This window comes from Plutella xylostella, chromosome 29, assembly GCF_932276165.1.
Source record: "Plutella xylostella chromosome 29, ilPluXylo3.1, whole genome shotgun sequence".
NCBI lineage: Eukaryota > Metazoa > Arthropoda > Insecta > Lepidoptera > Plutellidae > Plutella > Plutella xylostella.
Window position 1 is genome coordinate 2166447 of NC_064009.1, and position 14775 is coordinate 2181221.

General features: G+C 37.0%; 1 protein-coding gene across 1 annotated transcript in view; it reads right to left on the reverse strand.

Moving 5' to 3' along the window:
* The window catches only part of LOC105383741, a 92827-nt gene that overhangs the window by 23516 nt on the left and 54536 nt on the right, over window positions 1-14775 (reverse strand). The window contains exon 7 of the mRNA XM_048631489.1: window positions 2238-2400. Within this exon, the coding sequence (XP_048487446.1) occupies window positions 2238-2400 (163 nt within the window). The remainder of the gene's footprint in view (window positions 1-2237; window positions 2401-14775) is intronic.

Consider the following 14775-nt stretch of genomic DNA (forward strand, 5'->3'; position numbering starts at 1 on the left):
GTAGAATATTTCCAGGCCAGTTATAAGTATTTTATATTATTATCATTTTTATTTGTAAATTATCTAGATAGTTTAGTTAAATAATAAGTACTTAATATTTTATTTTAATAATAACTTCATAATGTTTAATAAAACAACTACCACATCATTATCTCAAAGATTGACCAGTGAGAAAAATCATAAAAGTTTAATCGCAGTCAGGATGTTCAAGTTGTTTGGAGTTTGAACCGAACTGTGCATCTGTACAAGAGTGATGTATGAATGTATGGTGCGGGACATCGAGTGCGCTAATCAGAGCATGGGATTATCGGCCGACGAGGCGGAACGAGCGCGGTGCACTCGCGACCACCACTCACTATACCTATAGGTCTGGTCTAGAACCATTAGTATAAGTACCTATAGGGCCGTTTTCAGTCTTTGAAATTTTGCAAAGTTTTCAATACTGTTCTATAAGACTAGCACGGGACGCAGGACGTGACAAAAGTTTTGCTTCGCGCTTACTTAAGCGGCTTCGAGAGCTTGTGCGATAAAATACTTTTCTCACGTCTTGATGTGCGCGTTTTACGCCCCGTGCTGGGCTTCGTGCGTTTGTTAACCGACAGTTTCTGTGTAAAATCGTCCATTTCTGGACACAAGTCTCCCGTAAAGAGTGTTCGTGGCACCTATTATCCTTAAATTCTGCAAAGGACAGCAGAGTCTACCGATCAAGTTTCACTCTAGGAAGTTTCTAAGTTCTAAGGTTCTCAGATTTTCTAAGCTTTGTGTGTCACCTTTCCTCTTCATCAATTTAAAATGTATATAAGCTCGCCATACACTCTTTACCATAATTAAAGCTCATCAGAAGAATTGGAGTAAAGTCGCTCTACGATGTACAAAGGGTTGATTTCAAAAGGCTTTCCAAATTAATAACGGAATAAAGGCAAACAGGAAAATATAAGAAATTGCGTCGTGCAGAATTACACTTATCTGACGTGGAACAGCTACGTACAATGTTTTACATAGGCCGAACGAACAGAATAATAAATCATGTTTCGTGAGATATTATAAGGGTTAAAGGCATAGACAGTAAAGATAGATGGGGCAGCAAGGTTGTCTATCTATTGTGGATGTAGGTAAATTGACTTAGGATACTATCAATATTTATTGGCATTATTATGATTGATATTCGCAGACTTTCTCAACGGAATGATTGCCAGTCTTCATCATCAGCAGACGGCACAAGGAGAAGAATCACTGATGTATAGCAACGACGATGATAATTATGATAAAATAGGCAGCAATAGGTTAACCCTGGATTAAAATAATTATAGCATACTTAGCGTCCGGACAGGAGACCTCATCAACTCCCACGCAGCTTGGGTTCCTGACCTTAAACCATGACCAGGCGCTTTATTTCCCCGCACCAAACGCCGGTCACTGGGATCAAATATAAGAAGCAAAAGCTTACCGACCCAGATATTCTAAGCTCGTATACGTCAACGCGTACATGCTAAAGCTCCTTCGAGGTATATGAAAACGGATGGTCTGCCTATTCATCAGGAGGCTGGTCGCTTTCAGCCTTCTGTACGCTAGTACTCTTTTCCTACTGCGCTGGTGCACATACCATGGTTGAGCCGGAACTTGAGGTGCTTCTCCATGACATGGGGCTCCACTAGGGCGGCGATCTCGTCCAGCGCCAGCGCGGCGCCGGCGCGGCAGCGCGCGTCCGGGCAGGATACCTCAACCACCACCCAGCCAGGGTTAATTACCTATGCCATGCTGGTTTAGGATCAAGAACCTGGCGCTTTATTTCCCCATTTACTCTTGCTAAAGCTCCTTCGAGGTATATGAAAACGGATGGTCTGTCTATTCAGCAGGAGGCTGGTTTCCTTCAGCCTTCTGTACGCTAGTACTCTTTTCCTACCGCGCTGGTGCACATACCATGGTTAAGCCGGAACTTGAGGTGCTTCTCCATGACATGGGGCTCCACTAGGGCCGCGATCTCGTCCAGCGCCAGCGCGGCGCCGGCGCGGCAGCGCGCGTCCCGGCCCGATACCTCAACCTCCACGGTTCAGGGTTCCGAACCCTGAACCATGCTGGCTTAGGATCAAGAACCTGGCGCTTCATTTCCCCATTTACTCATGCTAAAGCTCCTTCGAGGTATATGAAAGCAGATGGTCTGTCTATCCAGCAGGAGGCTGGTTTCCTTTAGCCTTCTGTACGCTAGTACTCTTTACCTACTGCGCTGATCCACATACCATGGTTGAGCCGGAACTTGAGGTGCTTCTCCATGACATGGGGCTCCACTAGGGCGGCGATCTCGTCCAGCGCCAGCGCGGCGCCGGCGCGGCAGCGCGCGTCCGGGCAGGACACCTCGTACGCACCGTTGCAGACCTCGAACTCCACGTACGCTGCCATGCACTGGAACAAGAGGAGAGATAGGTTAGGTAAGGAGAGAGATAGAGAGGGGGGGCTGAGAGAGAGAGTCGATGGAACACGGGAAGAGTAACCTAACTTAACCTGGTTAGGAGGTAGAGAGATATAGTTGAGATGTAGCTGACCACGGTTCAAGAGAGGTTTAAGTGATTATATAGTGATATCGGAATGCAGAAGGTTACCTTTCTGCCGCCACTGCACGGATTCGTTATTGACGTAGATAAAGGTCACTATATCGAACGCGCATTGAAAGAGTTTATCGACGTTGATAACGAACCCGTGTAGCAGTTCGAATAAAGTTATTATAAAACGATATGAAAGTAATGCTTGTGGTTCATAAATTTGTATTGCAGAGAAGACTACAAAACCCAAAAAAACACCAAGCCAAGTAGTACGCTGACATTGAACCTGTGTCCATTTTATTCGGGGGAGTAGAGCCAACCACCCCCATCCGCGACGGAACTGCAATCAGCTTTACGGAAATTACGCGCTTTTTGAACAAACATTCAGCTTCAGGGCAATCCCTCACAGAGAGCAGGAAACAATAGATATACAGGGTGTTGCAAATGTGGTATACTAGCGAGTGACTCAGGGGATGAATCTGAACAACTTTTGTTTTACATTTTTTTTTAATTCTCGTAAAAAAAATATTTATTTTTATTTAAATTAAATAATACTCAGACAATTTATTTATCCGCAGTTATTAACAAAATTGACGACAATTTTATTGAGTTTACTTTTGGAAAAATCCTTCGAATACGTATAAAAAAGAGGTTTTCGTTCATCGACTTATATTAGGTTTTACGCCGCCGTGGTCGTTGAACTCGAGCGTTATTATTTTTTAAAGTCATTCCTTCCGTAATTTTGTATCAATTCGAATATTGTATTACATTACTTGCTTCAAGAATCTCAGCTCTTTCTACCAATTACCAAATCGAGTCAATATCTCCAAGCCTTTATGTCACAGCTATGTATTAGCTATCGCGTAGTGAACATAACATAGGGTACTAAGCCGAAACCTAGGTTTCCCCTTTTTGCAACACCCTGTAGAGGTATAGCGAAAGTTTCATTTACAGAGAAATTCGCCAATCGCTACCCTAGCCCAGCCAATATCTATTGCCAGAACTCCAGGCTTTTAACAAAAGTCTCCAAATTCGAAAGGGCTTTCCTCTAAGCCCTATTAAGATCGGAGTCTTCAAAAATCTGACTCTAAGACTACAGTTTCTTACTTCTTATAGCTTGAGCTCCTACTGTTACTAACTTGCAAGAATTAAAAATAATACAAATGCCTTTTCTACCTAACGTGCTATCAAAAGATTATAGAAATATTTAAGTATAGGTGTATTGGATATACACTGTATTTTATTTGTATTTTTTGTAGGCTCTGAAAACATAGTAACGCAAGCCGAGATTTTAATCATTAAAATATCATTATTTCTAAGATTTTGCTAATTTAATTAGCAATTAAAAATTCTGAAATTTTGTGTGACGTGACTTTTATGGGCGTTGTTTTGTCTTTTCGCTGAAAGTTGTTCAGAAAGACGAATGAATCGTGTACAAACTGTAGGTATTAGTTAAAATAACATGTTTTCGTCCGACTGTGGAAGTTGTGCGGAAAAAAAGGTTGTAAATTGCACATGTTTCTCATTATTACTTTATAATTAGGGCCAAACCGAAATACGATAAGGACATTGACCTGGCTATTTTAAGCCCACTTTTGTAGTAACTACTTGTTATTTGAACCCGAGGCAATTCGGATAAAATCCAATGTGTAACTTTATACGTTTTTTGTAGCAAATATACATAGGTACCTACAAGTATTTATTATGCAAATGAAATATTAAAAAATCCTATACTTTTGAGAGCAAATATTAATATTATAAATGTCGGATAAACAATATCTTGCTATAAATTGTTGCGTAAACAAGACTAAGGTCTAAGTATGTCCGTACATCCGATTTGTGTGGGTTTTGTTTAGGCCGAATAATTTTCTGTCTACAAAGTTTGTCGATATTGGCAATTTATTTGACTCCATCATAAAGTTCTTATTATACAACATCTAATAAACATACAACTACATCTCATTCATTATAATACACCGCCAGGCGCTCTTTTTGGACACCCTGTACAGTGTATGTAAGTATGGAAGAATTTTCCCATGCCTTTAACAAATTGTCAACACTTATCATTGGTAGTTGTAGAAGACCTCGGTAGATCTCATGAGTATGTTAAGGAAATCATATGATTAAATTGCATGGCAATTGGTTGACCATTACCTACACATACAGGGTAGAATATTATCAGTAGGCCGGTCGATATAATTGAGACAAACTACACAATGTGTACTAAAAACTAAGTATCGGAAACTAGTGTTAGATGTTTTGCTAAAATGGCAGATAGTAATATCAATGGATAAAAAAAACCTTTTGCATCATTATTATTCACCAGCTGTCGGTTAAAGCTAAAGCACTGATAAAATTGAACACCATGTAAAGATTACTAAGACAACAAATCACATACACTTAACTTGCGGACATATCAATTTATCTATATGCAGTAAACACATGGATACTTATTTATTGTTCATATCATACATTGTATAAAAAGGTAAATTCAAATTCATAAGAATATCATGTTTTATGATTTCAGGTTGTTTTATTTTATTTTATTTTATTTATTTTATTCAGGAAACAAACAGTCACTTACTAATAATATAACAAACATTTTTGTAAATAGACCTGGAGTTCCATAAAAAGATACACTAATATTACATTAATTCACACTAGGTACATAGCTACGTTTACACTTAAAGAATAATAATAAAGTTTAGTTTAGTTTAAGGTTAACAATAAATTTAGTAAATATAGGTAGCTATATTAATAATAATATATATTATGTTTAACGAAACTTATCACATTTTTTAAATCTTTCTTAAACTTCTTTTTTGTATTGGCTTAAGGATAAATCAAAGATGTCAACATCAGTGAGGTGCTTGTTGTAACTATCTGCAGTTCGTCTAAAAAAAGTATTTTTTGCATAATTAGTGCTGCAACAGCTTGAAAAAAAGATAAATTTTGTACGAGAAGCGATTCGTGGTACTTTAAATTCTACTTTGTTTAGTAATGGAATTGAATCTACATGGTTGTTTATTAATTTATATAAGAAAATTGAATCTAAGTAAGATCGTCTGATTTCAAGAGAAATTATATTGTGTCGCTCAGCTGAGATTTTGTAGTCTTGAAACCAGTTACCTAATCGGTAGTCTAATGATTTTAAAAATTTGTTTGTTGTAAGTAAAATAAATAAAACACTTGTATGTAAATCTTTGTTAAGTACTGTAGGTTCATTCAAACGCATAACTATAATTATCTTATCATCTGCACTGATCAAGATAAGATAAATAACAAAAAACGGCTGATACGAAGAAATCCATTACGTTTTTATCCGCAATCTTTATAAGTTATAAGGAACTAGTAGCTTACACAACCATCACTGTACAAAAATTATGAATGGGTAATAACTAAGTAACTTATAAGTTGTAAATCGATTCTATTGAACGAGTATTTAAGACGTAAAAATTAATTTTATTAAGAGAGTGCTTAATAAAATGTATTTTTACGTCTTAAACACTTAAAATATATTAAGTGCGCGAGACTAAACCTTTCGACACGGAACCCTAATAAGTAGCCTATATTGTTCATTGATACGCTAAACACTAGATAGAAATCTAAATACGAACAAACCTAGGACCTTGGGAAGGAAGGTCATGGAAAGTTTGGAACCTTGGAAGGTCAGGCTAGCTCGCGACAAAGCCTATGTTTCGTTACTGGAGACAATCAGATTAGCCTATCAGTAGTAAATTTATTTGTAAAAAATATTTTCTAAAATCGAAAAAAACTAACGAACTTTAGCTTTCCAGTTTCTAAAGCAAACCTTACAAATTTCGGGAAATTAAAGTACAGATTTCCTTCATATCAGATTCAAAGTTAGAAATATTATATTATTCTAGTATTTATTCGAAGTCATACGAAAGCACTTATATGAGAATACCATGAGGGTTACTCTATCTCTATCCTGACGAAAAACGAACAACCAAGAACTGTAGAGCCATCGGCACGTTTATTACAACGAGATAGAGTCGTGGCTGGTGCAGCCACGCTCCGAAACATATAGAGTGACCCCACCTGAACGAATTTGCGAAATGGAAAGTTACATCTAATACAGAGGCTTCAATTAAACATTTCAAGGTGAAGATCAAAATACGTATTTGCAATTTCAACAACAACCGGGCGAACAAACAAGCTCTACATTTATAACATCAAAACCAGTTCAGTTTAATTTACAGATCACGAATTATTATACAAATGGCATCGGCCATCTGCACTGCAAGCAATTAATGAGAGTTAAATTTAGAATCGTAAATAAAATCCAGTTTTTATAAACTCCACATATAGAGTAGAATACAGTTTTTGTTTTTTTTTTATGAATTTATCAACTCTCAGTCTCGAATGTTCTACGCGCACATATTTTCGTATTTCCAGTGGTACAGTGAGATAGATGCCAAGCTGCGAGTATATCATCCACCGTACAACAATGGAGGTCAAGACTGTGATTTATTTATTTTAATTCCCTTACAGATTTTAAACTCCCCATTTGACCAATAAATCGTGTAAATAAATTACAAAAGTGACACTTTTAAATTGCTGTGACATCACCACATCACTCAAAATGTGGGAATGCAATCTTGTACCCCGTTTATTTCCACAATAAATCGTCCGGCGCCAATGAACATGTAAACTGGTTAACTGTTTACCGCACGTGACGTGAGCACACTCCCAAGGATTTAGGAAATGGCAGTCATTAACAAATACCCCTCAGTAAATGCATAAATTAAGCAAAAAGCCTTTATTTACATCCAATTAGGTAAAGCAGCCTCCTTTTCCGGGTATCCTTTTGAATCCTTGCCGGCTCAGCGTGTACCAGGCTTGCAGATTGTAGCAAGAGGTTGTCCGAGCGACTGGTTCGCCGCCTACGAATTGGCGGTCGTGCGTGCAGTTCTATATAAGGCCAAATAAAATGCATGACGTAATTGACAATGTGTGCGTTGCCGCGCTCGAGACCGGTCTCGCACACAGGCGCGGCGGTTGCGAAATGCTCCTCGATTCTCTGCTGCCCTGGTACCCGGCGGAGCTCACAGTAATGGTGATATTATTTAAATTCCTCCATTGTTCATTGGTGATTACCATGAGTATGGCTGGCCGGTGAGACAAAGGTAAATATTCGTAAACGATAAACTAAGCACATTCGCTTGATTTAATGACAGGTAGTAATGTTTTACTGGTAACCATAAAGTACATTAATATTATTATTATCATAGATGGAGGTATTGTTAGAAGGTAAATAGCCAGTAAAAACTGATATTTTATGAAGTCCAAGTGTTCTTTCAAAAGTGGCCAGATTCAGGGCACTGTTACCTACACTGATGGATGTTTACGAGCTATGTCAGTATACCCGATAACTTTTTACCATATAGCTTTTATCACTGCAGTATTGCTACAACGACTAATTTTGTAGGACTTTTGTGTTAGTTAAATACTGTACACGCCACACGCGTACACCAAACTATTAAAATATTTTGAAAAGAAGCAATCTGATTAATAAAGGAAGTAGTTTTTAAAATGTATTAATTTATATAACGCCCATGATTCTACAAAAAACAGTCACCTTGACTTCTAATAAATAGAGATATTTAACAAACTCATATAACAGTATACCATTAACATACTAAGATAAACCCTGAGCATGACCGAGAAAAATAAACTAGACTGAATATTTACATTTAACAGTATATTTTATAAGCGAACAAAAATTGAAAACTCTGATTTCGCACGAATTACTTTGATATGAGTTTTATTAAACATACAGACTCTATCATCATCCTTTTTTCTGTCTTTAGTGGGCGTACAACAGGGAAAAGAACAACTAAAATCAAATAAAACCCCGACAGGGTAGCAAAACCTGACACCTCACAGTAGTACTGTGAGAGGAGGTTAGGTTTCTCTAAATATCTATTCCAAATTGAAACGCATTTGACACAAGCTATTGAGGCAATCATCAGCTCACGGATCAAACCCGCTCTAACCTATCATTTCGTTGTTATCACCTGCAATCTCGAATGTAAACGTAATTTATGTGCACGCAAATACACTTAGCTGAGTTTGTATATAAAATATATCTATGTAGGTACATAAAACATCCTACATCTATTTTAACATAAAGCGGAGTGTACGTATCCACTGTGCCTTAAGTGCCACCGTACCGTATCATACTGCTTTGCTATTGGTCCTAACAATGACCCATCTCACTCTGTCAATATCGAAAATGTGTGAGATACATAATCAGTACTCGTTGAAAAAATAGGCTATAGTAACTTGACTGGGCAGGCCACGTCTGTCGCATGATCCCGGACCGGTGGGCCAGAGTTGTCACCGAGTGGGTGCCCAGTGACGGACGTCAGCGCCGAGAAGACCTAGGCGGAGATAGCGGGACGACTTGGAGAAGTTCCTACCTGAGTGGTCCGAAGTGGCAGAGGATCGCGATCGTTGGACCAAATACAAGGAAGCATTTGCCTAGCAGTGGGACACAAACGAGGATAATCCTAATCCTAATCCTAACTAATATTATAAAGGTGAAAGTAACTGTGTCTGTCTGTCTGTCTGTCTGTTACTCTTTCACGCCAAAACTACCGAACGGATTTGAATGAAATTTGGCATAAATACGGTCTAGACCCTGGGATCTTTCCTAGACTAGACCTAGTCTTTTCTAGACATAGGCTACTTTTTGTCCCGGAATTCCTACGGGAAAACTTTTTAAGGCGAAGCGAAGCGCGCGGGAACAACTAGTAAAAAATAATTGTATTTTGTATTTAATCTGTGCTGACAAGCTAAGAAGAAGAACAACAAGTCAGCGAGTCATTACTCCACCCGTGGTGTACACAGCTACACAGCTACATCAATAACATCTTAATTGTATTTGCAAATTGCCATTTAAGTGATTATTATGGTTTATACGCCGATTTCATTCTTAATTAGCTATTGACAGTATATTTTTATCTACATCTAACGTCATAATGCTAATTGGATGTTGCATAGTAATTACAATTTAATCGTAAGAGGTGTTTCTCGCATTATTTACGATATACCATCGTAGTTGATGTCATATTTAACATCTATCTAAGTATCGCATTAAAAATTTCATATTATTTTCACAGTAATTTCTTTTTAGCGTGTGAATAGTTAGATTTAAGTCTCTAACTAGGCAATAATTATATTTTTAATCGTATTCGTTTTACTCATAATTTCGTACTGTTGTACCATTTTAAAACCAGAACATAATTATATCTTAAAATTGGAACAAGAGCGCTGCACATTTAAATAGCGAGCGACAATATTTTAAGCCAAAAATAACCGTATAATTCTTTCACAAAGTTGCATTTGGTATGACGTCAATACATAAAGTATTCGAATACGATGTCGCAGTAGGATTCACGGTGTCACGGTGAATGAATCCCGCATTTTATTGATTTATAATAACATCAACTGCTCTTATGATATCAAGGTCATGAGGTGCACGAAAGAAGTAATCAAAATTACTACAGGGTTTTGCAAAAATGGTACACTAAGCCGAAGTTCTAAGGGGGTCTATTCTATTCTATTCTATTCTATTCTCTGCGGGGGTGTAAGTACCTGCACCTGGCTCTCTCGAATGGAACCTTTGTGCATATCCCCAAGGTCTAAACTGCTTTGCTAAGCTTGGACCATTTCCACACCACGCTGGTCCACTGCGGGTTGGTGGGTTCACATATCTAGATGTGCTAGATCTAGATATGCAGGTTTCCTCACGATGTTTTCCTTCACCGTAAGAGCGATGGTATACATTGTACTTAAGTTAAAAGAACTCATTGGTACATGTCAGCGCCGGGATCGAACCCGCATCTCTGGCGTGAGAAGCGGGCGCTTACCCGATTGAGCTACCACCGCTCTATATTGAGCTACCACCGCTCTATGGGGGTCACTGTGAACAACTTTTGTTCTACGAGATTTAGAAATATATTCCTTTGTGAAAAATAAGTAATGTGACCAACAAAGTTTCTGGAATGGAAAATGTTACTTTATTTTCGTGAATTTTCAAAACTCGTAGAATAAAAGTTGTTCAGAATGGCCCCCAGAGTCACCCCTTTCCGCCTTATACCCTTTTTGCATAACCCTGTATAAGTCCTATATCCAAAGCCATATCTACTGATCTTGTATTAATATTAATTCACTAACAATGTCATTAAATGGGAGTAATAATCATGCTTCTTTGACGCCTGCTATCGGGTGAGGCAATTAATACCCAGATTGATCGCCCTCGGGCGGGCGCACTTAGGGTAATTGTCTGATAACTATAACAGCACACAGTTTAGAAATAAATAGATAGGTATCTCATTAAACTTAACATCACTTGTGGATATTATACACTCACGGGCAATGAAAAGGTTCCACAAAGGTACCACACTTCCACTGGAGAAAAGCACAAAATTACTTCTAAACGGAAAAGGCTAGCTTAATGTCGTCTTCTGCAACATTGAAGTACATTTTACAGAGCATCAGGATATTACCAAATAAAATCGGTATTATTTTGTTCCAATTTTTAATTAAATCTTTGATAAAATTGGGATCGTTTGTTGTCGCCATTTTGTGAGTGGAACTTTTTCATTGCCCGGCAGTATAATATACGTAGGTCTGTAAATTATGTAAATTCTACGAATAGGTATTATCTGTAGGTATGGATGGATGTTTCAGCCGTGAAAATTTGTAAATATACATGGATATTTCTAGCTCCTTCACGTTAAATTTACTGAACGGAGTTTAATGTTATTAAGCAGAAAGCTGATACCCTAGATTAATTTATAAGCTGATTTTTATCCCGGGAATTCCCACTAGGAATATTTTTAAGGCTGAGCTAAGGTTTTAATTTCTAGACCTTTCTAGTCCTGGGAACCCACTTATGACTACTGTTCCTTTAAAGACACACACATGTCAAAAAAGTTACATAAATATAGGTTTACTGACAAGAAGTTAAAATTTATATTTCATTGGCATTTTTCGGATTTTTTATTTTTCCCGTAATAAGTGGGTTAAGCCAAGTTTCCAATTTATTGAAAAAGTTAAACACTATTTTATCGTTATCATGTTTACAAACTGGAATAGTACAAGTTACAAACATTCCCTTCTGTAGAAAGGTCTAATTAAAGGTTAATGGGTGCAAATGGGGAAACTTTCAATCTACGGTTGAAGTTGTTGGTTTGTATACAGAGCTATTTACTAATTAGCAGAAAGGGGTACGGCATACATTCATAAACTATTGTAACAAATAAGAGAGGATCTAATAAATAATACTATCAAAATCTCCAACACCGAAACACATAATGTACAAAACATAATAATTATGTAGACTGCAACATTTTTCAGCAATTCTAAATTAAAAGTCGTCCGTTTCTCTTGGCACAACCGTGCAGAAATCATCTTCCGTGTTAAAAAAAACATCTTCTAGCAAGTTCAATGTTACGAGCTTTCGAATAAATTCAAGGACAATATTTATTTCTAGAGTTGAATTTAGTGCTTGTTTCATAACATCTGGATCTAGGTTTTCTGTAGGATAAAATTAAAATAATTTCAATCTCATCATGATAAAAAAATTACGTAAATATTAACAGCCGTTATTTGAAAATAGAACCGCGCCTATAGTTGCCTTAAAATAACTACAAATACAATACACAAGAAGAAAATATGAATATAACGTATGCTGAAAGAAGGTGGGCGTTGAACTGAATATAAACGATCGTACATTATTTACCTCTAGAATACCTAGTCTTGGTTCAGTACATGCGGCCGCACACACTAACGATCAAAGCTTACATAGCTACAAAAAGTACCAGCTATATGTATCTAGATTGAATGGAAATAAATAAATAAAGCTTAGATACATAAAATATTTTTTAGAACATATTGTCCCTACGAGCCAGATGGAGAAATCTACTCAAGGCCCTTCGTCCCTGCTGAGGGACGTCAGGATGGATGTATGTATGTATATTGTCCCTACTATATTATAAAGACGAAACTTTGTGAGGATATTCGTAATTATTCCACGCATCTGTTAGGTATGTAGCAAATAAAAAAATAACAGCCTGGATTACACATAGGCTTTTATCCTAGAATTATCAGGTGGAAACTTCTTAAGCCAAGTAAACACGCAGGTAACAGCTAGCTTACTCATATAAATATTACAACGGTACAAAAATACTCTTGGGCTTTTCGTTTTGTCGTCTAATTCTGTACAAAACGGTCCCTGAAATCGAGCCTCCATGAAAACCTCCCCGTGTAATGGCTGAAAGGCCGCTTTAAGGCTGTCACTAAAGCTGGAAGAAAATCAGAATCTGTCAAATCTAGTGAGGGGGGGTTGAGGTATGCGGGGCGTTCTACGGACAATGACATGAAATTTTAACATAGTACTCGAAAACAGAAAAGTGAAGACATGCCACTTTGTTAAAAATATACTAAGTAAGTAATATTGTTTTGTGATACGAAAATATTTATTTTTATTTGAAAGTATTTTTAATATTTAATAATTAATTATATATAAAGTCGTACCCGTGCCGATATTTACACAGGTTGTTGCAAAAAGGGTTTAATACTATGCCGAAACCTACGTGTGCAGCATGTTATTGATGTTATTTCTAAGCCAGGAAATGAAATCAGAATGTAAAAAAATCGCGAAAATATTATCAGAGTTTAATAGTTCAGGGTGTTGTATTAAACTCTGCCCCCGTGTAATAAAAAAAGTATAGTTAGCCGAAAGGGCGTTACTCAGGCGTCACTCTGAAAAACTTTTATGCTACGTAATTTTTTATATTCATGAAAAAAACGCTTCTTCATATAATTTTTTTTTGGTCACGTGACCTTTTAGTTAGACGACCTGTTTTTTTTTGGTGTTTCAAAAGCAGAACAGTAGTTTGCAGAACTCTGCATATACAGGGTGTCACAAAAGGTTACGTAGCTGGCAAAGGGATATGGGGAGGTCACCAGAAAAATAATAACATGTAAGTACCCCCGCAAGGGAGTACATTAGTACAAGGCGAGAGTGTGTATTTTTTTTTTAAGTACTTATGTGTATTTGGGATATGATAGAAATAATATTTTTGTTTCTTAAAAACCAAAAAATTTACACCTTGCTGCGCTCTTTTGCTCACTGTAAGTACACACGGCAACGTTAAATGGTTGGCAGAGCACACTAACGTAGGTAGTGTATGTGTGTGTCAGCGACGTCGACGTAATTATTTAGTTCTGGGCAACCCACACACAGATATTGTAAGCATGTAGTTGTGCCAGTGACAATGATTCATTGTTTTTATGATATGAAGCAAAATTTTGCAAGGCATTGTAATAGATTGAATGGCTCAGTTGGTATGATACACGAATACAATAATAGGTATGGTGGTTCAAATCCCACTGAACTTACAAATTTCCTTTTTTGTTTTTTTTTTATAGATTTAATTTTTTTTAAGATGGTTAATAATAGTATTGTAGTATAAATGAATAAAAGCAACACAGAAAGTAAATGAAACAAGTTATTAATTGTTAAAATTACCAAATTTATTCTTGCCGTAACATAAACATTAAGGATGTTACGTTTTTGTTGTTTTTCATTTTAAAACATAGTTGTAGTTTATATTAATAAGGAAAATTTTCAAATAGCAGTTTTAAATCATAATAAACATCAAAAAGGATGGACTGGCTGTTTTACTAAAGTAAATAGGCAAGTCATTAGTTATATGAATCAACATGTTAATTAGCTAGAAATAAGATAACTTATTCCAACCTCAGTAACAATAACATCATTAACACATTGGTTTACCCATAATTGTAAATAATAATAAGTCTTTAACAAAATAACTAAAATCTTATACAAATGGAAAAATAAAAATTACTGAGCTAACCCCAATAATTATAATTTTCACCACTTTTTCGCCATAATGTCTTACGTCCATCCTTGTCTGACTTAAAGGGTTTTTCATCACTAAATATCACCACATTGTTGCACCAATCAAAGGTTAAAATAGTCAGTCGCAAAACGCACTCTGTTTCGACATCGTCGGATCTGATCGGTTAGAGCAATTTTCTTCGTCGGCTTCCGACACCGCAACCCTTGTGAACCCCGCACGCAAGTGAACCCGCACGGTTTGTAGGGATAGATTATGTGTTGTGGCCGTAGAACGGGTGCTGCAGAACGGATCAGCGCTATGTGCAGCTACGATATCTC